The 24,388-nt window shown below is 34.9% G+C and overlaps 1 protein-coding gene and 2 long non-coding RNA genes across 4 annotated transcripts; 2 read left to right on the forward strand and 1 right to left on the reverse strand.

Annotated features, from left to right (window-relative positions):
- Nucleotides 1-13,529, forward strand: LOC114172058 (uncharacterized). Its single transcript, XR_014994368.1, has 3 exons — nucleotides 1-179; nucleotides 288-355; nucleotides 13,267-13,529. It is a non-coding gene; the product is annotated as an uncharacterized LOC114172058 (long non-coding RNA).
- Nucleotides 1,234-3,447, reverse strand: LOC146886643 (uncharacterized). The gene is made up of 2 exons (XR_014994369.1): nucleotides 3,112-3,447; nucleotides 1,234-2,942 (listed from the first exon to the last, which is right to left on the reverse strand). It is a non-coding gene; the product is annotated as an uncharacterized LOC146886643 (long non-coding RNA).
- A 3,732-nt stretch (nucleotides 13,530-17,261) lies between the features above and the next one.
- LOC114182410 (beta-glucosidase 44-like) lies at nucleotides 17,262-21,910 on the forward strand. Of its 2 annotated transcripts, XM_085672697.1 has the most exons (12): nucleotides 17,262-17,584; nucleotides 18,056-18,114; nucleotides 19,311-19,386; nucleotides 19,483-19,554; nucleotides 19,649-19,736; nucleotides 19,912-20,164; nucleotides 20,433-20,548; nucleotides 20,681-20,898; nucleotides 20,986-21,017; nucleotides 21,121-21,223; nucleotides 21,478-21,760; nucleotides 21,803-21,910. In XM_085672697.1, the coding sequence occupies exons 1-11, from the start codon at nucleotides 17,323-17,325 to the stop codon at nucleotides 21,753-21,755; spliced, it is 1,557 nt and encodes a 518-aa protein (XP_085528823.1). In that variant the 5' UTR covers nucleotides 17,262-17,322; the 3' UTR covers nucleotides 21,756-21,760; nucleotides 21,803-21,910. The 2 variants fall into 2 exon arrangements, with proteins under 2 accessions (XP_085528823.1, XP_027925081.2); XM_028069280.2 differs by having other exon boundaries at nucleotides 17,278-17,584; nucleotides 21,478-21,910.
- Nucleotides 21,911-24,388: the final 2,478 nt, after the last annotated feature.

Genomic DNA, 24,388 nt, shown 5'->3' on the forward strand with positions numbered 1-24,388 from the left:
CCCATCTTGTGGGTCTAAGGGCAGACCCAAAGGGAAGGATCATACCTAATATGCCCCAAATCCTAATTTTGTGCTCTTTTCGTAAAACAGAACCCTTGTGCCTCCTTGAGTAGCCACACTCTCTGTTAGGGTTTGCCTTCTCGCCGCTTCCAAGTCCGCTCAAGCTGTTCCTACTCCACGTAAGTCATCCTACATCTCGTGCCGCTCATTTCTTGGTGTCTTTTCGTGTTTTACCCAACTAAGCCTCTGTGATGATCTTACCTTGTGTTATTTCCGTGTTTTTCCAGCTCCAAGAGTACTCCTCGTTCTGTTGAGTCTGTGTCTACCATCGAGGTCCCGTATTAACCCTTTCCAGGTAAGGGAAGCTAGACCTTACCATATTTTTCGGTAGAATCTGCTTGTTTGATGAGTGTGCGATGATTGAACGATTTGTGTGTGAATTTAATCGATTGAAAATGCCTGTTGAACTGTGTGGGTGAGTGTGGGTGACTGTCACTCGTATGAACAGTGGCGGGCTGGTTTTCTCGCTCAAGCGAGCATGCCTCGCCTAGGCGAGGCTGACAGAGGCTCGCCCAAGTTTTCCTGCACGAACGGTCGCCCTGGGGACCTGGCTTCATTTTTGAGCGAGGTACAATCTCGCTTAGGCGATAAGGGGCTCGCCTGAGCGAGACCCCGCAGAGGTCATTGTTCCCCAGTCGCGCCCTCGCCTAGGCGAGATTGGACTCGCCTGAGCGAGCCTTGCTTGCTTGAGCGAGGCAGCGGGTAGATTTGGATGTTATTGTTGGGTGGTTCACTGATGTGTGACTTGCTTGTCTGACCAAAATGCTTTACTAGAAGGGTGGCGCGATGATGACATGATTAATATATGATGTTTGAGTTGGAAATGGCATGTTATTTTATTGGGTATGAATTGGAAAGCATGAGTTGTATGATTGGTTATTGTCGCAACCGGAATCGCGACGGGAAGGCGAATCGAAAAAAGAAATGGGTTTAAAAAAGAGATTTGGAGTCGCCACCATAGTTATTCTGGAAAACTATGGAAAACCATAAAAATAAAACAAGTCTGCTAAAAACCAGATTTTAGATTCGGGAGTCGGTTACGCGTAGGGAAGGTGTTAGCACCCTACCGCGCCCGCCTGAGGGCGGTACCTTTAATTAAAAATGCAAAGTTGATGTGGTTTTCAAAATATTAATTTTCCCCAAAAATAATAAGACAAAAATGCTAAAAAGAAACAAAAATATTTTTTTAATTTTTTGGGCCCGACAAGGATTGACCTTGGTCCTACGTATTCTCACTAAAAATGAGAAATCAGGGTTACGTAGTTCTTAAAAAGATATTTGAAAAAAATAATTGAGGAAAAAAAGATTTGATTTTTTTTAGAGGTGAACCTGACAAGGACTGATCCTGCTCCTACGTATCTCACGGTGGAGAATCAAGGATCACGTAGTTCTTAAAAAGATATCTTGTTTAAAAACGTTGATGTTTTTGTATTTTGAAATTTTATATATTTTTTGGTGTTTTTGAATTATTTGAAAACATGTGTCATACGATGCGAGCGATCGGACAAACACTAAAAGGGAAAGAAAATTATTTTAGTATTTTTTTTAAATTATTTGGAAGAAAGTGTCACACGACGCGGGCGATCGGACAGACACAATAAAAATGAAAGAGAACCATTTTTTGATTTTTTCTATATTTTAATTTTTATAATGTTCAAATATAATTGTTTTCTTTTTTTTTAAATAAAATAAATAAAAATAAATAAATAAATAAGTAAATTTATAAAAGGATGAAAATATTTAAGATGGATAAAAGTGGAAAACAAAAAAGTAAGGGTGCACGAGTAATTAGTGGGGTGCAGGAGTATCAAATGTGAGAGGTGCGTGAAGTAACAGGTGGGGTGCGTGCAGTAAATAAAGAAATGTGCTAAGGAAACGCAAAACAGAGGTGTAAGAATTAAAAAAGGGGTGTACACGAAGAAAAGAAAAGAGGGTGTGGTTGAGGTAAAAGAGGGGGTAGCGTGTGGTAACTCAAAGCCTGCAGCTCCCCCTTTTTTTCTTTTTTTTCAGAAAACCCTAACAAAAGGGTTCCTCCCTTCACATGGCAGCCGCTTCTCCTTGACACCACCACGACTCCGACCTCTGACCTCTGGGACCGCGCCTGCACCGCCTGACTCACCGGTGACGATGCCGACCACCGTCGCAAGCCTCGCCGGCGACGACGTCGTTATTCGATCCGCCTCGCGTGAGGTACCTCTGCGCCAACATACGGACAGCTTGCGGCGGCGTCAATCGACGCTGGAGACGTCGCTCTCGTTCTCGACAGCGGCAGCGGCGTCCACCACAGACGTTGACGGCGAGAACCCCGAGACGCTCGACCTTCACTCTCCCTCTCTCAGGCTCGACTCGCGCTGCTCTCGCGACACCCAGGGTCACTGCGATTTCCGTTCAAAGCTCCGAACCGCCGGCGGCCTCGCCGCCGACGATGGTTTCTACTCCTTTGCCTATCTTTGTGCTATGATTGGATGTGACTGATCGGAGAAAATGACTAGAATGGGGTTTTGATCCGATGCAGTATTGGATTGCATGGGTGAGGGCTGTGATTCTGATTTTTGTGCAGGTGGATGAACTTGAAGGTGAGTCAAGACAGATGTTGGCTCGTTCGTGTGCTAGTTGTGTGTTGGTGGAAACGAGTATGTGACAGTGATGATGACAAATGAATGTGATTCTGGTTGTTTGTGGTGTTGTGTTTGGGTTCTGGCTTGGCAGTCTTGTAGGTGAAGGTGATGAGGGAAAGATGATGGTGGCGAGAGAGATTGAGATTGAGGATGAGGTTATTTTCCAGCACTCACTCGGACAACAGTAACATCCAAACAAGAACATATCTTAACAGATAAAATAAAAATAAAATAAAAGAAATTGTGCTCTGTTCTTTATTGTACCTGTTGCAATGGGAATAAACAAAAGAATAACCATGCTCATTTCAAACCATCCATACATTCATGAACATCAATATCAAATTAACATAAGCTCTAATTCATACACCCATGAACATCAACAACAACATCAAGTCACGGTAACATAAACTAAAGAGGAGTTAAGAACACTTACCGTGAAAATAAAACTTAATGCACTCACAGCTTTGTTTCCGTTTCCAAATTTGACTCCTTCTCTCCCTCACTGATTTCTAGTGCCCTCTCCCCTCTCTGTAGTAATTCCAAAAAAAGACCCCTCCTCTCATGAATCTTCCCCTTTTTATTATGTAACCCTCTGCACCTTCCAATTTTGAAATTTGGGACCAGACTGAGAGCAGATGTTGCTTCCTGCTCCTTCAGCCATCATGACCATGCCACAGACCTTTCCCAATACAAAACCATGATAGCATAGCATGCTTGGGTCTGACAAAAGAGAGGCTTTACGTTACCTTTTTCTTTCCCCTTTCCCTTCTCTCTGTTTTTTCTTTTTATATTTTTTTTTATTAAACTAGAATGAGAGACGTAAAACAAAAAAGGAGCTGTAATAATAGAAAGAAAAAAAAAATTGTAATAATCAAAATAATAAGCCCAAATAAACAAATAAATAAATAAAACAAAACAAAAATAAAATATATAAAAAAAAAATAATAATAATAATAAAATAAATAGATAATTATTTTTCTCAAACCAAAACATATTTTTTCTTTTCTTTTCTTAATTATTTATTTATTTATTCTTCTCAATTGAACTTTAATTAATTAATTAATTAATTAATTATTTTATTTTTATCATTGTTACCCGGACAAAATTGGGTGTTGACAGCTGCCCCTCTTTACTTAGATTTACTTGATAGTATGAAATTTTAACTTTCATAGGTTATCAAAGTAAAAGATGAGTAAAGATAAAAACACTAATTTCGTTTGGGTTTTAAAGAAAAAGAGGACAAAACAAAACAAGCATATACAAGACCAATTCAAAGAAAAGGGTCGTGATCAAAAGAAGAAAACAAACTCGACCATCCTAAAGGAGAGGATCATGATGTGACAAAGAAATCAATGACCATTCCATCGGAGAGGGCCTTGATGTAAAGAAAGAAAATCAATGACCATTCCATCGGAGAGGGCCTTGATGTAAACATAAGAAAATCAATGACCATTCCATCGGAGAGGGCCTTGATGTAAAGAAAGAAAATCAATGACCATTCCATCGGAGAGGGCCTTGATGCAAACATAAGAAAATCAATGACCATTCCATTGGAGAGGGCCTTGATGTAAAGAAAGAAAACCAATGACCATTCCATCGGAGAGGGCCTTGATGTAAACATAAGAAAATCAATGACCATTCCATCGGAGAGGGCCTTGACGTAAAGAAAGAAAATCAATGACCATTCCATCGGAGAGGGCCTTGATGTAAACATAAGAAAATCAATGACCATTCCATCGGAGAGGGCCTTGATGTAAACATAAGAAAATCAATGACCATTCCATCGGAGAGGGCCTTGACGTAAAGAAAGAAAATCAATGACCATTCCATCGGAGAGGGCCTTGATGTAAACATAAGAAAATCAATGACCATTCCATCGGAGAGGGCCTTGATGTAAAGAAAGAAAATCAATGACCATTCCATCAGAGAGGGCCTTGATGTAAACATAAGAAAATCAATGACCATTCCATCGGAGAGGGCCTTGATGTAAAGAAAGAAAATCAATGACCATTCCATCGGAGAGAGCCTTGATGTAAACATAAGAAAATCAATGACCATTCCATCGGAGAGGGCCTTGATGTAAAGAAAGAAAACTAAGGGGAGAGTGTCCATATATGAAAGGAGAACCCGAAGTTTGATTTTGATGTGTCAGTAAACACTGCTTGAATGCTTAACCGACAAGATTCAATCTTTAGGCAAAAGATGTAATGCGGTGAGGATGCATAAATGCATGGATGCATGGATAAAGTTCATATGAAGCTTTATTTTTTGCCTTTTTATTTACTAATTTTTTTTCCACGACACCCTCCAAAAATGAGTCTACTCTTAGTGAATGTACCCGTGATGCCTCGTTAGTATGCACATATTTTTATTCCCTTCTTTTTTGTTCATTATTCTCTTTACGAACTCAGCGTGACATTCATTGCTTTAAATTTATGGAGAGAAACAAATGGTGTTTATTGAATGAAAAACAAAGTAGAATACAACAAAATTTGGAGACAATGTCAATATCCCCTAGTAGCACTTCCTATCAAGGAATCATCATGTATAAAACTTTTTGACCGCATCAGAATTGACCGGTATTCTTGTGACGGTAACTCCTCTCCATCCATTCTTGTGAGAATTAGTGCCCCACCAGAAAATGCTTTCTTCACCACATACGGGCCTTCATAATTTGGAGTCCACTTGCCCCTATGATCCTTTTGTATAGGTAAGATCTTTTTCAAGACTAGCTCGCCTTCATGGAACTCTCTAGGACGCACCCTCTTGTCGAACGCCTTTTTCATCCTTCTCAGTGTCCTTTTATCATTCTCAGATGCTTCTTCGGGGTATTCTCTAGTTTTTATATAGCGTTTAATATCAAAATACCATGGCTTACCGTCTAACTCTTCTTCAATGAAATGGCAATATGCTGACCCTTCATGACTCTTCATTTGGATCATCGGAATTACCCCATCCTGATTAATCTTGAACATTGATGATAAAGTAGCTAAGGCATCTGCCAATTGGTTATCCTCTCGCGGAATATGGTGGAATTTAATGAAATCAAAATACTCCACCAATTCCATGATATAAGTTTTGTAGGGAATCAACTTCTGATCCCTAGTTTCCCATTCTCCCCTTAGTTGATGGATAACCAACGCTGAATCTCCATATACATTCAAAAATTTTGCCTTTGACTCAATCGCGGCTTGGATGCCCATAGCGCATGCTTCGTATTCAGCGATATTGTTTGTGCAATTAAAACACAACCTTGCTGTCATTGGAATGTATTGGTTTTCTGGAGATATTAGTATTGCCCCTATACCATGTCCTATGACGTTAGAAGCCCCGTCGAATAATAACGTCCATTTCTTTATGTTCTCATCTTCTTGGTCATCTTCAAACAAGGTCATGATGTCCTCATCCGGAAATTCGGGTTGCATCGACTGATAATCGTTAACGGGTTGTTGGGCCAGATATTCAGCCAAAGCACTACCCTTGATGGACTTCTGAGTGACATACACAATGTCGTATTCTGACAATAGCATTTGCCACCGGGCTATCCTTCCAGTGAGAGCGGGCTTTTCAAAAATATACTTGATAGGGTCAGTCATGGATATCAACCAGGTAGAATGACTCAACATGTATTGTCTTAGACGATGGGCAGCCCATGCCAATGCGCAACAAGTTCGCTCTAAAAACGGGTATCGCTGTTCACATTCCGTGAACTTCTTGCTCAGGTAGTATATGGCATGCTCTCTTTTTCCAGTTTTGTCATGTTGACCCAACACACAACCCATTGACTCATCGAGTACCGTCAAATACATAAGGAGTGGCTTCCCCGGTCCGGGCGGGCGTAACACAGGAGGATCTTGTAGATATTGTTTGATTTTATCAAAAGCAGTCTGACAGTCTTCATTCCACTCAACAACCTGGTTTTTACGCAATAGCTTGAATATTGGTTCACAAGTGGCGGTTAACTGGGAGATGAACCTAGCAATGTAGTTCAGTCTGCCCAAGAAACCCCGTACCTCCTTTTCTGTACTGGGAGCAGGCATTTCGATTATCGCACGCATCTTGTCGGGATCGACTTCTATCCCCTTTTGACTGACAACAAAACCCAACAACTTTCCAGATCTCACACTGAATGTGCATTTTGCTGGGTTTAGTTTAAGTTTAAATTTCCTCAATCTCTCAAATAATTTCCTTAGGTTGAGGATGTGTTCTTCTTCTGACTCAGACTTGGCGATCATGTCATCTACATAAACCTCGATTTCTTTGTGCATCATATCATGAAAAAGTGCCACCATGGCCCTTTGATAGGTGGCCCCAGCATTCTTAAGCCCGAAAGACATCACCTTATAGCAAAATGTCCCCCACAATGTGATAAACGTGGTCTTTTCCATATCTTCAGGTGCCATCTTAATCTGATTATATCCCGAGAAGCCATCCATAAACGAAAATAGCGAGAACTTGGCTGTATTATCCACTAATGTATCGATGTGCGGTAATGGGAAGTTGTCTTTTGGGCTCGCCCGGTTCAAATCTCTATAGTCAACGCACATCCGAACCTTCCCATCCTTCTTGGGCACGGGTACAATATTTGCCACCCATTGAGGGTATTTTGCCACAGCTAGAAATCCAGCGTCAAATTGCTTTTGCACTTCTTCTTTAATCTTTAATGACATTTCTGGTTTCATCCTTCTTAGCTTTTGTCTGACTGGAGGGCATTCCGGTTTGAGTGGAAGCTTATGTTGTACTATATCAGTATCTAAACCAGGCATATCATTGTACGACCAAGCGAACACATCCCTAAACTCCTTTAGCAGCACACACAATTCTTCTTTCACTTCTTTCTTCATACTTGTGCCAATTTTCACTTCTTTCTTTTCATCCCCCTCACTTAGGTCAAGCACTTCAACATCTTCTTGATGGGGTTTTATTTCCCTAGATTCTTGTTCCACTAATCTCATTAGTTCAGGGGAGGGTTCAGAGTCACCTTCATAATCATCTTCCATATTATTGACAGGGTGCTCGAAGTTAGGGATATCGACATTGTTATTTTCAAAACATTCATTATCATATCTGCATTATTTGAGTTTATAAAAAAAAAATAAACAAAAAAATAGTGAAAAATGCAAACAAAGATAACAAAGGTAGCAAACACAAATTGATTATCACGCTGAGCATAAAGGAAAAGGTGTCATCCTGTTAAGTCATGAATCCTAAAGCTCCGGGTAAAGCAATAGGATAAATTAAAAATATTACATTTTAACCAAATTAAACATCATGGGTAGATCCAAAGTCTCCCAATTGTTGAGTAGCGCATTTGGAGCACAAGGCTGCACAAAAACCAAGCTTTCAGGTTCATCTTCATCTCTGACAGCTGCTATTTGACTAGTGTTGATCCATCCCGCGCTGCGGAAGCTATCTCTGATGTCACAGATGCGAATCTTTCCTAACCCCAGTCCTTTTCTTTGGATTCGAGCCACATCGCGCTCTCTCCTTTCTTCTGCCAGCCTCCTCTTATCCTCTCTAGTAGGCTTGTATCCAAGGCCGTATTTATTCTTTTTCTCGGTGACTTCTAAAGGATACATCAATCCTTGCTCGTACTTGCCTAGCCCCTTTCCGTACTCATATCCCTCTTTCAACATGACCTTGGCCGTCATAAGGGAAGTACGCGACAAGTGTGGGTTCATTGGAAAGGGCTCCACATAGGCATTTCCCACAATTTCCAAAGATTGGAAGGCTGTCTCGAGGGCTTCCTCTGCTGCTTCAATATAGCGAGAAGATGAAGGCCCACTTACTAAAATATCTTCCTCCCCTGAAACAATCACTAATTTGTCACCCATGACATATTTTAACTTTTGGTGCAAGGTTGAAGGTACTACGCCCGCCGTACACATCAGCTAGAACCGCAGTGACTGGACTTTCCGAATGAATCTTGTAAGCAACAAACACATCGATGGCCGCTTGATCAACAAAATTCTCCATGTTAGGGAAGAGCACGACTACATATAGTGTGAGAGCCAACACATCCATGAACGTCTCCCCTATCTCTTTCTCAGCCAAACGACGCAAGTGCCCTTCTAAATACCCTTGGGGGATCCCCTTCGAGTTGCCCTTGGAGGCCATTTTACTCTCTAGCTCAGCAGGGTGTACCTTCAAGATTCCTGCCAACGTAGAGATAGATGCTCGTTGCTCAGAATATCTGTAAGGGACTTTATCTTCCACCGACAAACCCAAAATCTGCTCGAACTCTTCTACTACTGGTGCCAACTGAAAATCCTGGAAGGTGAAACATCTGAGCGGCGGATCATAATATTGGGCCAAAGCGGTGACTGCCGACGCTTGGACTTCCACATTCAACAACCTCAATAAGTTCCCATACCGCTTCTTGAAGGCGTTCTTCTGTATAGTCTTCATTTGTTGCATTATTTCCCTTAAACCATTCAGATTGCTATCTATAACCCTGATAGGTAACTTCTTCTTCAAGGCATCCGACCCTAAATTCCCTCCGACTTGAGAATTAAGGTAATGCACATGTCTCCCCTTGTGCCTTATCAGAGGTTCGATGCCTAATGGTCCTAAGGTAAAATATATGCGCTCACCAGGATAGTTCCCTAATACTTAAGGATCAAGGTCACTAGAGCTATGGCCTACTTCTAGGCATTTCCCACAACAGTTGGTAGACAACAGGATGTGGGAGCACCAACGAAGTAAACAAACTCTAGCTGGGGTTCTCACAATGACCACTTGGGAAGTTCATCCACTGTGGCACTGCTACACAATCCCCTCTAACTCTAAGTTACACAGACCCGGGTATAGGGCCCCGCTCATGATATGCACAAAGTGTGTGTGTGTGGAGGGAGGATGATGCATACCATAACCCCCACCTGCAAAACAACCAGAAAACTTCCCAGGCAGATATATAACAAAATATGCGAAACAATTTACACACAATCATTCCAAGAGATAGATATAAATAAATTAAAATAGAGATAAGAATATACAAATAAAAAAAGAGACAAAAATAAAAATAAAAATAATAATGAAATAAAGAAAGGGGAAAAAAGAAATAAAAGAAAATAAATAAATAAAAAGAAAGAAAAAAGGAAAACCACATTCAGTCCGCATATCTAATTAAATAGCTTGACTCTCTAGCTTCCCCAGTGGAGTCGCCAGCTGTCGCAACCGGAATCGCGACGGGAAGGCGAATCGAAAAAAGAAATGGGTTTAAAAAAGAGATTTGGAGTCGCTACCATAGTTATTCTGGAAAACTATGGAAAACCATAAAAATAAAACAAGTCTGCTAAAAACCAGATTTTAGATTCGGGAGTCGGTTACGCGTAGGGAAGGTGTTAGCACCCTACCGCGCCCGCCTGAGGGCGGTACCTTTAATTAAAAATGCAAAGTTGATGTGGTTTTCAAAATATTAATTTTCCCCAAAAATAATAAGACAAAAATGCTAAAAAGAAACAAAAATATTTTTTTAATTTTTTGGGCCCGATAAGGATTGACCTTGGTCCTACGTATTCTCACTAAAAATGAGAAATCAGGGTTACGTAGTTCTTAAAAAGATATTTGAAAAAAATAATTGAGGAAAAAAAGATTTGATTTTTTTTAGAGGTGAACCTGACAAGGACTGATCCTGCTCCTACGTATCTCACGGTGGAGAATCAAGGATCACGTAGTTCTTAAAAAGATATCTTGTTTAAAAACGTTGATGTTTTTGTATTTTGAAATTTTATATATTTTTTGGTGTTTTTGAATTATTTGAAAACATGTGTCATACGATGCGAGCGATCGGGCAAACATTAAAAGGGAAAGAAAATTATTTTAGTATTTTTTTTAAATTATTTGGAAGAAAGTGTCACACGACGCGGGCGGTCGGACAGACACAATAAAAATGAAAGAGAACCATTTTTTGATTTTTTCTATATTTTAATTTTTATAATGTTCAAATATAATTGTTTTCTTTTTTTTTAAATAAAATAAATAAAAATAAATAAATAAATAAGTAAATTTATAAAAGGATGAAAATATTTAAGATGGATAAAAGTGGAAAACAAAAAAGTAAGGGTGCACGAGTAATTGGTGGGGTGCAGGAGTATCACATGTGAGAGGTGCGTGAAGTAACAGGTGGGGTGCGTGCAGTAAATAAAGAAATGTACTAAGGAAACGCAAAACAGAGGTGTAAGAATTAAAAAAGGGGTGTACACGAAGAAAAGAAAAGAGGGTGTGGTTGAGGTAAAAGAGGGGGTGCGTGTGGTAACTCAAAGCCTGCAGCTCCCCCTTTTTTTCTTTTTTTTCAGAAAACCCTAACAAAAGGGTTCCTCCCCTCACATGGCAGCCGCTTCTCCTTGACACCACCACGACTCCGACCTCTGACCTCTGGGACCGCGCCTGCACCGCCTGACTCACCGGTGACGATGCCGACCACCGTCGCAAGCCCCGCCGGCGACGACGTCGTTATTCGATCCGCCTCGCGTGAGGTATCTCTGCGCCAACATACGGCCAGCTTGCCGGCGGCGTCAATCGACGCCGGAGACGTCGCTCTCGTTCTCGACAGCGGCAGCGGCGTCCACCACAGACGTTGACGGCGAGAACCCCGAGACGCTCGACCTTCACTCTCCCTCTCTCAGGCTCGACTCACGCTGCTCTCGCGACACCCAGGGTCACTGCGATTTCCGTTCAAAGCTCCGAACCGCCGGCGGCCTCGCCGCCGACGATGGTTTCTACTCCTTTGCCTATCTTTGTGCTATGATTGGATGTGACTGATCGGAGAAAATGAGACTAGAATGGGGTTTTGATCCGATGCAGTATTGGATTGCATGGGTGAGGGCTGTGATTCTGATTTTTGTGCAGGTGGATGAACTTGAAGGTGAGTCAAGACAGATGTTGGCTCGTTCGTGTGCTAGTTGTGTGTTGGTGGAAACGAGTATGTGACAGTGATGATGACAAATGAATGTGATTCTGGTTGTTTGTGGTGTTGTGTTTGGGTTCTGGCTTGGCAGTCTTGTAGGTGAAGGTGATGAGGGAAAGATGATGGTGGCGAGAGAGATTGAGATTGAGGATGAGGTTATTTTCCAGCACTCACTCGGACAACAGTAACATCCAAACAAGAACATATCTTAACAGATAAAATAAAAATAAAATAAAAGAAATTGTGCTCTGTTCTTTATTGTACCAGTTGCAATGGGAATAAACAAAAGAATAACCATGCTCATTTCAAACCATCCATACATTCATGAACATCAATATCAAATTAACATAAGCTCTAATTCATACACCCATGAACATCAACAACAACATCAAGTCACGGTAACATAAACTAAAGAGGAGTTAAGAACACTTACCGTGAAAATAAAACTTAATGCACTCACAGCTTTGTTTCCGTTTCCAAATTTGACTCCTTCTCTCCCTCACTGATTTCTAGTGCCCTCTCCCCTCTCTGTAGTAATTCCAAAAAAAGACCTCTCCTCTCATGAATCTTCCCCTTTTTATTATGTAACCCTCTGCACCTTCCAATTTTGAAATTTGGGACCAGACTGAGAGCAGATGTTGCTTCCTGCTACTTCAGCCATCATGACCATGTCACAGACCTTTCCCAATACAAAACCATGATAGCATAGCATGCTTGGGTCTGACAAAAGAGAGGCTTTACGTTACCTTTTTCTTTCCCCTTTCCCTTCTCTCTGTTTTTTCTTTTTTTTTTCTTTTTATATTTTTTTTATTAAACTAGAATGAGAGACGTAAAACAAAAAAGGAGCCGTAATAATAGAAAGAAAAAAAAATGTAATAATCAAAATAATAAGCCCAAATAAACAAATAAATAAATAAAACAAAACAAAAATAAAATATATAAAAAAATAATAATAATAATAATAAAATAAATAGATAATTATTTTTCTCAAACCAAAACATATTTTTTCTTTTCTTTTCTTAATTATTTATTTATTTATTCTTCTCAATTGAACTTTAATTAATTAATTAATTAATTATTTTATTTTTATCATTGTTACCTGGACGAAATTGGGTGTTGACAGTTATTTATGCATGATGTTAGTATTTGTGAGAACTTTCTAATTGGTTGGCGAAACATGAACTAAGTGTGGTAGGGCGTAATCCCATGACTCTTGTAGTGAGAGATCTTGGTGGCGCCTCATCTGTTGGACGTAATTCCATGGACTCTCTTAATGGGAACTCCTGGTGGTGCCTCGACGAAAGGACGTAATTCCACGGGGGGGGGGGGGGGGTCGTGGTGGTGCCTTAGGGCCAGGACGTAATTCCACGAAGGCCATGTGGTGGTGCCTCCTATAAGGGTATAATTCCATGAAGGCCTCGCGGTGACGCCTCATTGCTACGACGTAATTCCATTGCCACGTGGTGGTGCCTCAGTCACGTATCCGGATAGTCAAGTCTTGGAGTTTCATTCATTTTTTATAGCTTTGGTGTGATGCTTGTTATTTATGCTTGACTTTGAAGTTACTTGTGAATTGTTATAATATGAGATTCCTTTACTCTAGTTTACCTTGTTGCTTGCTTGTATGTTGTGTGTGGTCTTCTCTATTGCGATGATCATCAACCTTGTTGATGTGAGCAGATGTGAGAACTCCTGGCAGTGGTGGTGATGGTAATAGGAATGCTGCAGCTTGATGGATGGGACATGTGTTGGGCCTACTGTGGGGCCCATTGCTGGAATATTTTATTATTTATGTTTTCTTGTCCGAACAAGACCTAGTGTCTTTAGTTGTGTTCTTTTCAGTACTTTTCTGGTTGGGCCATGTGGCCCTTTCTTTGTAATCCAGGTATATTTGATGTATTGTATACTTTCTACCCTAAACCATGTACCCTCTAAATATTCACGTATGTAATATTTTATCAATTGAAGTTATTCAGTTTTTGGGATGTTATTTGCATATATTATTGTAGCATTTCAAAAGACTTTTATGAATTTTTTTCCTATAATTTATTATTCACAAATAAACTCTTGAAGAAAAAGGAATATCTGAACTTTCCAAAATTATGTTAAAAAAGTATTGATATTCTTTTAATTTTATTGTAGAACATCAAAATGTTATGGAAATTTGAATAATATATTTGTTGTTTTTTTTTTTAATTTTGTAAGAAAAAATGAAGAGATGATATATGCCTAAATTATGCTTTCAAAAACTGTCACGGGTCTAAAGTGTTCATTTAGTTTGCATAGTAAATAAATAGATAGATATATTATATACTAAAATATACTTTAAGTTTAATGAATATTTAAATTATTATATTAAAACTATGCTAAAATCATATTTTATTAAATAAAAGTATAAAACATTTTATACTGATAATATGGAGTCATTAAACTACAATAAAAGTCAATGAATGCGTTGTATAACAGAAAAATGGTAGGTATGTAATGAACTTTGTGTAAAATATTTTCAGTGATTTGAATCCAAATCAATATATACACATTGATTCCAACCTTATATCTTCATCAGTTAAATTTTATTATTATTTCAACATTTATTTATGATATATCAATACATAAAATATAAAAAAATCCATTGCAAACCATTTTTTTATGGGTTACGTGATTGGATTGAAGGGGTTATCATAATATGTCACTCTCGTTAAATTTTTTTTTTTCATATTGAAGTAAATATTTAACAAATCAAATTTCAGAAATTTAGTCTATGGCGTTTTTGATGATGAAAATTTAGGTTGTATTAAAAAAAAAACACTATTTAAAAATACTCATTAAATAACTATGTATTAGTGTTACATTATCTTGACTTAGTGATGATGATGATTGTGTAACGTGATATTATGTTTATATTGTTTTCGAAATACTCATTGTGTTGGTGAGAGAATTTCAAAGAACTCCACAACTTAGATAAATTTTCAAATAAATATTGATAATTTTAGTTTTTTTATGCAACGGGGAACAAAAGATATTCTTAAAAATTCTTTCGTGTTCTTTTCAAGTATCCATCAATCATGATTGTGTTTTCAGTGATATTAGGTCTTTTTCTTATTGATAATGTTTTATTGTATATTTTTATTTTATTTTCTTCATATATATATATATATATATATATATATATATATATATATATATATATATATATATTATAAGAGTAGGTTTATATTAACGGTTGACTTGACTTTTTGACTGATTCATAAATTATTATAAATACAACAAATATATAGAAAGAAAGAGATCTCCTATCTTCATAAATATTCCAAAAATGTAAGACTGAAATATTATACTACTCAGTAATGACGTTCAAATGGAAACTTTTTGAAAAAAAAATTAAGCGATTTTTTTTTACTATTTTCCGAAAGATTCTTGACAATTGGAGAACTTAATTATAAATTATTAAAACTTTTGAGGTCCAAATTTGAAACAAAAAAAAAATATATAACATAATTACACATTCATGTAATTGATTTTTTTAAAACAATAATTATTTATATTATTTATGTATGTAAATTATTGTTAGGGAAACTTGTACTTAATCAAAGTTTAGATAACCAGTCATTATTTAAGACAATTTATTAATTTATTATTTTACTTGTGATAATTAACTATGATATTAAGTAATAAATTGTATTTAAATAATGTTTCACTTCACAATATAATCAATTATCTTTTAACTCAACATAATGAATTTTGAAAAAAGTTAAGGTTCTAAATAAAATATGTGCAAACTAAAAAAAAAACCTATATTAACTACATGATTCACATATATAAAAGAAAAAAAAATACACACATACTTTGTTCTAAAAACAATTTAAATTTCAAGAATCTTGATCAACACTAACTTTATTGATAACTAATTTTGCCTACATTATTTAGTTATTAAGAATAGGAAACTCAACGATTGAATTAACTAGATTAACCTTTTAATAAGAATTATTCAATATATGCAATTTGGTTCACAATCTTTTTCATGTACTATGGGGTAATTATTTAAAAAAGGTGGTAGTATATGGAGTTTGCTTAAAAAGCTCACTTATATGGTTGGTATAGTATTAATGATAGTTGTTATCTTATCTATTTTATTAATGGAGATTTTCTTTATATTTAATTTTCTATACATAAATTATTACCATTTTATTCTTTATATCTTTTAACTGTTTTTGTATAATGATCCACTCATAATGAAAAACTATTCACAACCCAATTATAAAAAACTAATAAAAATGTTTTTTTTATATATATATAAACACATTATACTTTAATATAACTTTTAGCAATACATTTTATATTAACGATTACATTTTTTATTTCTAATTATTATATTATTGTTATTATTTTGTAAAAAAATATGATGTATTTGAAAGTTAAGTTAGTTTTACAAAATAATTGGAATATCTTATATTAATATATGTTATTTAGTTAAAAATTCGAAATTTAAAAAAAAATTCAAGGATAATTTATTTTATTAAAAAAAGTAAAACAATCAATTCTTACACAAAAAAGGTACAAATTTAAAGTTTTCCATATCTTAACTTTTTCTTTACATGTACTTGACGTGTTCAATTGTAATTGAGATATCATCATGGATGTGTCATTAAGTTAGTTCGGTTTACATTGAAATATAATCAAAGATGCCGATAAAACTTTTCCTATATATATATATATATATAATTTTTAATGTCAAATGAGGAAAATTTTGACTAACTTTAATTAGAAAGGTTTTTACCAATATCTTTTAGAAGAATTTTATTTGACGTTGATAGGTAAATAAACCAAATTCCCAACAATAAAATAAAAAAGAAATAAATATATTTTTGTCCCTTAACTTTTAGTGAAATTTGGAATAAGTCTATTTTAAAATTTTGAACAGTAATTCATCTTTCGAAATACGTAAATTTAGTCATTTTAATCAAACTTTGTTAAGTTTATTTGACATTTCAAATGTATCTCATAATAATATTTAACTTAACATTAAAGTAAAAATATGTGAAATAGTATAAACAATTCAAATACATCCTGAAATATATACGAAACATTAAATCATCCAATAAAATTTAATTAAAAGAATTATATTCACGTATTTTAAAAGAAAAAAAACTAAATTGATATAAAATTTTAAAATAAATTAATTCAAAAATTTACTAAAGAATAAGAATATATTTAACCCGGTAAAAAAAATATTAGTATAAGAAACTAATTATAATCAACATTACACTTTTTCTTTAAATTAAGTGGTTAAACATGACAGCAGAACTGTCCTATCACGAAAATATATTATTGAAAGAAACACTCTCTCTTCTTCTAAGTTGATTAATGTAAGTTAAAATAATTGTAGATTCAGTGGTTAAACAATAATTAAGCCTAAATCTTAATTCGTTCGTACTCTTAAAAATCCACTTATCTTGGAAAAATCTCATAACGCATAACTTCGAAGTTCACTCTTGGCATGGTTGAAAATGGGAGGAAGAAGGAACACGCGTGTCCCACACCATGGTCCACTGATTTTGACACACTGCAAAAGAAAAACAAGAACAATTAATTTCCAAATTTACTTTTCATGTGTCACGCCATCAAAACCAGTACCACTCTCCACAAGTGTGGCCTATAAATCGATCTCACTCATCTCAACACTTCCGTTATCTCTTTCACTCACTCTCTTTTCTGCTCTGCTGTGAGGGCTCCGATATGCTCTCTCTCGCTGCATTTCACCGTTCGCGGTTCCTCTTTTCTTTCTTCATCGCTGCGGCAGCGGTTATCCGCTGCGTCGCGGCTGCAGATGCCACCGTGGAACCCGAAACGGTGCATTTCGACACCGGAGGTTTGAGCAGAGAGGTTTTTCCCAAGGGCTTCATATTCGGAACGGCGACGTCTGCGTATCAGGTCGAGGGTATGGCCCACAAAGACGGTCGCGGCCCAAGCATTTGGGACGTTTTTATCAAAAAGCCCGGTTCGTGAACATTCTCAATTTTAATTAATTAATTATTATTTTTTTTAAATTTAATTATATATTTTACCTCTCAATTATATACTAAGTCAAATCTCTTCACTTGCTTTTTTGATTTTTGCTTATTTTAATAATCTACTGCACAATGCGACACAGTACAAAATACGTTGTTTTTTATTTTTTTTGTGTGGTCAGTAAAAAGACTGTTAATTTCACTGTCACGGTGTGTTCTGCGTTGCATTTTCTGGTGAAAAGCAAGATGCGAATGTCACAAACAAGAACAACGTGTGAAAATCGGTTTGGTAGCTTAAAATATGATAATGGTAATTAATATTCAAAATAAAATTCTTAATAATAACAACACAGATTTTGTAAAAAAAAAGAGTAAATTAAACAACACACTTCATAAATAAATTTAAAATAATAAATATTTTTTCTCTTACATGAAATATTGTTTGATTAAATACAAAACAGGTATTGTCGCAAATAATGGGACGGGAGAAGTTTCTGTTGATCAGTACCATCGCTACAAAGTAAGTGGCTTTTTTATTTTTTTTAACTATGAAGGTTGTTTAAAATTTGTTATTTGTTTATTTTAATGTGCTGATTTCTTTGCTATAACTGCATGGACTTAAATTGTCTATTACAACTGAAAGCTTAGTAGTAGTAAAATGTATATGAATGTTCACAGTCACAATATATCTCTGTTTTTGTGTATTAAATTTATAAAATTTAATAGATCGAAAATTGGTATTCGGTTCTTTGTTGGAGAAATGGCCAATTAGGTATAAAATATGTGGGATTTTGCCAATTTAATATTTGAAAGAATGAAAAATCTGATTTAATTTTTTGAAAATATGATTTATTGATAAATTTAATATCGAGCTGATCTTCAAAATTACAGTTTTATAATGAAATGATCCCACAAAATTTAATATTAGGACTTTTTATAAACCAAGTGATTAATTAATAATTATCCTTCTTTCCTTTTCAATATTCCAACGAAATAACTATTTTTCAGTTGGACCTCTACAGCCTCAATCTCTACCAGCCCAAGTTGACATGCATGGGCTTTCTTTAAAGTTTTACGTTTACTTTTTTTTTTTTCTTTTCACATCTTAATTTTGCTGAAAACTTTACACATTTTTTCTATTTTCCTCTTTCCATTATTTGCCAAGTTTCTTACATTCATTTTCCGCAAAAAAAATTAAAAAATTTAAAGCTTTTTTAGATTAGAAATGAAGATTGAAGAGTGCCAGTTGAAGTCAGATGAAATGCGTTTGGTTATATTGTAAATTTCATATAGTTTTGCTAGGTAAATTTTGTGTGTTCTTGTGAGGATCAACACAATTGTTAAGGTTGTAAGCATGCTTGCCACAATAAGAAACTAAAACAAATCTAAAATGTAATTAAAATCAGAGAATTTATTTTAAGTACTTTCTCGTAAAAATCATTTAAAGATTTTTTTTTTGTGGTAATAATAAACAAACGTAATTTTTTTTTCCGTTTTTAAAATATCTGAGAAATAATTATTGAATTATTTTACATCTGAATTACCCATTTTCTAAATTTGTAAGAAGGGGACCCTATGTTTATAGGTTCAAAGTCCTTTCTGAACTTTTTTGACCTCCAACTGTAACTTGTTTCATATATGTATTGTGATTGATTTATACCTGTAGTTCTTCTCTGCTACAAGGAACAATGTGACAAAGTATGCTTAATTTCGCAGGATGATATAAATCTCATGTCCAAACTGAATTTTGATGCTTATCGGTTCTCAATCTCGTGGTCCAGAATCTTTCCAAGTAATTTGGCAATATTTGTTTTACTTATTTAGCCATAGCTGAATTAGATTGTTAAACTCCCTTAATAACAGAGTTTCAATTTCACCACTACTGCAGATGGTACTGGCAAAGTAAATTGGAAAGGTGTGGCATACTACAATCGGTTGATCGATTACTTACTAAAAAAAGGTAACTTTTATAGCATACTTAGTTTATGAAATGTAGTGTTCAACTTACTGTTATTGATCATTTGTTCCTCATTGACTGTCTGCAACTATTGCAGGTATTACCCCATATGCAAACCTCTACCACTATGATCTTCCATTGGCACTTGAGGAGAGGTACAACGGATTATTGGGTCGCCAAGTTGTGTAAGTACCAATATATATACACAAAAGAATAAAATTGAATAGTTGATCTTTTAAAGGCATGCTTTTACAAATTTCCCGTAGCGTAATACTTGTAGTAAGACTGATAAAAAAGTATATGTTGACATGTTAATAAATACAAAGAAGTATAACTAACAAGAATGCTCAAATTACACAGGAATGATTTCGCAGATTATGCAGAATTTTGTTTCAAGACTTTTGGAGACAGAGTTAAGAATTGGATGACGTTTAATGAGCCTCGTGTGGTGGCTGCTCTTGGCTATGATAATGGTTTCTTTGCCCCTGGAAGGTGCTCAAAAGAATATGGGAATTGTACAGCTGGTAACTCAGGCACTGAGCCTTATACTGTTGCACACAACTTGATATTGTCACATGCAGCTGCTGCTCAAAGATACAGAGAGAAGTATCAAGTAATCTTAATATATCTAATCCTTTTGTTTAAGTAAAGTTCTCTATAATGGTATATTCAAGAAAAAATAATAAGAAATTAAAATGAATTGCTTTTCTTCCATGAATTAAAATCAACTTATGCATTTAAACAGAAGGAAATAAGTTGATTTTAACTTGGAAAAATTCAATTCGTTCTTTGTTACTGTGTTTATACATAAGTGTATCCAAATAAAATCTTAATGAGGAGGCTAAAATGTTCTTATGTGATGATGAATGTTCTTGTTTTAGGAAAAGCAAAAGGGAAGAATTGGAATCCTCTTGGATTTTGTTTGGTATGAGCCTCTTACAAGATCAAAGGCCGACAATTATGCTGCTCAAAGAGCCAGAGACTTTCATTTGGGATGGTAAAATCATTTAGCATTTGCTTATTGTCGATCCTACGTTACATGTTCAAGTATTTACTTTGAAATGCGAACTCTATCTCCTGTGAAAACTTTCACACACTCGATAGCAATTACAGAGCTTAAATTCACCAGGTTCCTTCACCCCCTTGTTTATGGAGAGTATCCAAGGACTGTTCAAGAAATTGTTGGAGAAAGACTCCCCAAATTCACCAGTGAAGAAGTTAAAATCGTGAAGGGTTCGATTGATTTTGTTGGAATCAACCAATATACTACCTACTACATGTACGATCCTCATCAATCAAAACCTAAAGTCCCAGGCTATCAAATGGATTGGAATGCAGGGTTTGCTTGTAAGTCAATGCTTCCTTTAGCCATAGATTACAATATTTTCTGTGCATTTCCATAACTAGCTTTTTTTGTTTTGTTGAACACTGAAGATGCAAAGAATGGAGTGCCAATTGGTCCAAGTGTAAGTTTGAACTTTTTAGTGAATTATATTCATTACCCTAAATAGATACAAGTGTTCCTCCTACCATGCATTGACTAACTTATATAAGTTGAATTTTTTACAGGCTAATTCTTATTGGCTTTACAACGTACCATGGGGCATGTACAAATCATTGATGTACATAAAGGAACGTTATGGAAACCCAACAATGATCTTATCTGAAAATGGTAAAATTACACATAATGTTTCTGTTTTCACTTTTATTTATAAAATGACTTTTGTTTTGAACTGTTTACCAAAAAGTATAAAGGAACCACTGGCTGTATGGTTTTAACTACTATTGCACAGATCTTTGAAAATGAAATGACAATTTTGTAATCAAATTAAATACAAAAACATTTCCTCAAAGTAAATGAACTTCTAATTTCATGCTTTGTGTGACATTAGTATTCTGTTCTTTCACTGTCATGTATGTATGTAGGCATGGATGATCCGGGTAATGTGACACTTCCCAAGGGTTTGCATGACACCACAAGAATAAACTATTACAAAGGCTATTTGACTAACCTCAAGAAGGCTGTTGATGATGGAGCAAATGTGGTCGGCTACTTTGCATGGTCTTTGCTGGATAACTTTGAATGGAGGTTAGGTTACACATCAAGGTTTGGAATTGTTTATGTTGATTTCAAAACCCTCAAGAGATACCCCAAGATGTCAGCATACTGGTTCAAGAAGCTCATTGCCAGAAAGAAGTATTAATAGCTGAGCTCTGTATGTATCTACTTTCTAAGCTTCTAGTTGCTTCAGAAATCATGTTTTAATGGTTTTGCTGAGTTAAAAAGTGCCTCTGTAACTGTAATCATGTGACTTGATTAATACAAGTCTTAGAATAAAATTATCTTTTATGACAGTAACTTGCTTTTTGTCTTGCATAATATTGTTCAATGTTTTGTTTGTTTCTGTAAATTCTTTAAAATATGTGTGCGGATTAGAAAGTTTAAATAACATATGAGTGGGGCCTTTCCATACTTTGCAATATTCAGCTGATAAACTGGATCACTTTATGGCCGACACATTGATGAATGGTCAATTTCATTTCAGAATTTATGGTCTAGTTTACTTTACATAAATGATATTTTAAAGCAATGTTGGTTAGTTTAGTTAGTGTTAGTTAATCAATGGGTGTTAATGATCTACCATGTTTATTTAATTTATACATCAAAGTTATTATTTAAAATATATGAATTAAATATTAAATTATATAATTTAACATTTTTTTCAAGGAAGTGTAGAAAAGTTTACCACCCTGTTTGTGTCGGAAATGATGTTCCTGTTTTTGACGATGTACAATCATGATTTTGTGGTCAATTTATTAGATTTATTGTTAATGTATTAGATGCCTTCTGTATGCAACATATACATTATTTTTCTATAACAAGGTCAAGATAGTGATAAAATATACAAAACATATTATGTACATAGTGAAATCTTTATTTTTTATCTATTATATAAGGAGAAGATAAATTTTATTCTTTTACGTTCTCCCTTTTTTACTGGATATTTTTAAACTTTATAGTGGGTATGATCTTTTAAGGAAGTGATAAAGTATAGTAGGAGATTTAAGCAAAAAGTTGAAAAATATATTGATTTGTTTTTTTTTTTTTTATATTTTCAGGTAAACATGTTTGATTATATGCAATGAATTTTCAAAATTTCATTGTCTTACCTGTCCAAATGTTAGTGTGTAGAAAATGCTTTGCTGCTTCAAAAGAATTTACGGTTAGAGGAGTAAATTCTTCAGAAAAATTTGTACTTACTCCTCTATAGTAATTTTTTTTGAAGCAGCAAAGCATTTTCTGCACACAACATTTGGACAGTCAAGAAAATAAAATTTTGAAGACTCATTGCATTGAAAATATACATGTCTACCTAAAATATAAAGAAAAAACAAATCAATATACCTTTCAGCTTTTTACTTAAACTTCCTATTACACTTTATCACTTCCTAAAAAAACATACACACAACAAAATTTCAACATATCCGATGAAAAATGGAGATTTAGAATAATAAAATTTATCCTCTCCTTATATAATAAATAAAAAAAATATAGATTTCAATACGTGCATAACATGTTTTGTATTTTTTATCACTATCTTGACCTTTGTTACAAAAGAATAGGTTTAATTAATCGTAAGGTACCCAGTTTGGTACTAGAGTGTCAAATTGGTACCCGCTTTTAAAAAAGTGTCAATTGCATCCCAACTTTTGAAAATTGCTTCAATTAGGTCCCTTTCAGACAGAGTTGACTAACGCCGTTAGTCAACGTGCCACGTGTCAATCTGTGGTTTTTTTGATTTTTTTTTTAAAAAATTTAATTTTTTTTTTAATTTTTTAATTTTTTTTTTAATTTTTTTTTAAAATTAAAAATGCCACGTGTCAAGTCCCTGTGTGTGCCATGTGGCATTGTCAGTGCCACGTGGCATTGTAATGCCACGTGTCAGTGTCACTAGTAGATGTCATTGTTTTGATTTCGATTTGGTCCACATTTATGTTTTTTCGTTTCAATTTAGTACCTACTTATGTGTATTTGATTCAATTTTGACCTAATAATTTTTAATAATTAAAATATTTTTTAATAAAATTAAAAGTAATTAAGTATAAAAGTTTAAAAAAAATTAAGTATTTGATATTTATATTAAAATTTAGTGGTAAAAGTCATTTTAGTACTTATAAATAGCATAACATTCATACAAATAATAAATTTGGTCTGAAATTGAGAAAAACATTATAAATATTAGTACTTAATTTTGTAAAAATATTTATACTTAATTATTTTTAATCTTATAAAAAATGGATTACAAAAATATTTTAATTATTAAAAAAAAAATTGGGACAAAATTGAATCAGATACACATACTTAGGTACTAAATTGAAACAAAAAGACATATGTGGGGACCAAATCGAAATCAAAACAATGACATCTAATAGTGACACTGACACGTGGCATTACAATGCCACGTGGCACACACAGGGACTTGACACGTGACATTTTTAATTTTTAAAAAAAAAATTTAAAAAAAAGTTAAATTTTTTTTAAAAAAAAATCAAAAAAACCACAGATTGACACGTGGCACGTTGACTAACGGCGTTAGTCAACTCTGTCTGAAAGGGACCTAATTGAAACAATTTTCAAACGTTAGGACACAATTGACACTTTTTTAAAAGCGGGTACCAATTTGACACTCTAGTACCAAACTAGGTATCTTATGATTAATTAAACCAAAAGAATAATACAAATATTGTAAAAGACAACTAATACATTAACAATAAATCCTATAAACTTATCACAGGATTGTACATTGTAAAAAAAAACAGCATCCTCTCGAACACA

This window comes from Vigna unguiculata, chromosome 4 (genome assembly GCF_037176805.1).
Source record: "Vigna unguiculata cultivar grain cowpea cultivar isolate G323 ecotype 2 chromosome 4, ASM3717680v1, whole genome shotgun sequence".
Lineage (NCBI taxonomy): Eukaryota > Viridiplantae > Streptophyta > Magnoliopsida > Fabales > Fabaceae > Vigna > Vigna unguiculata.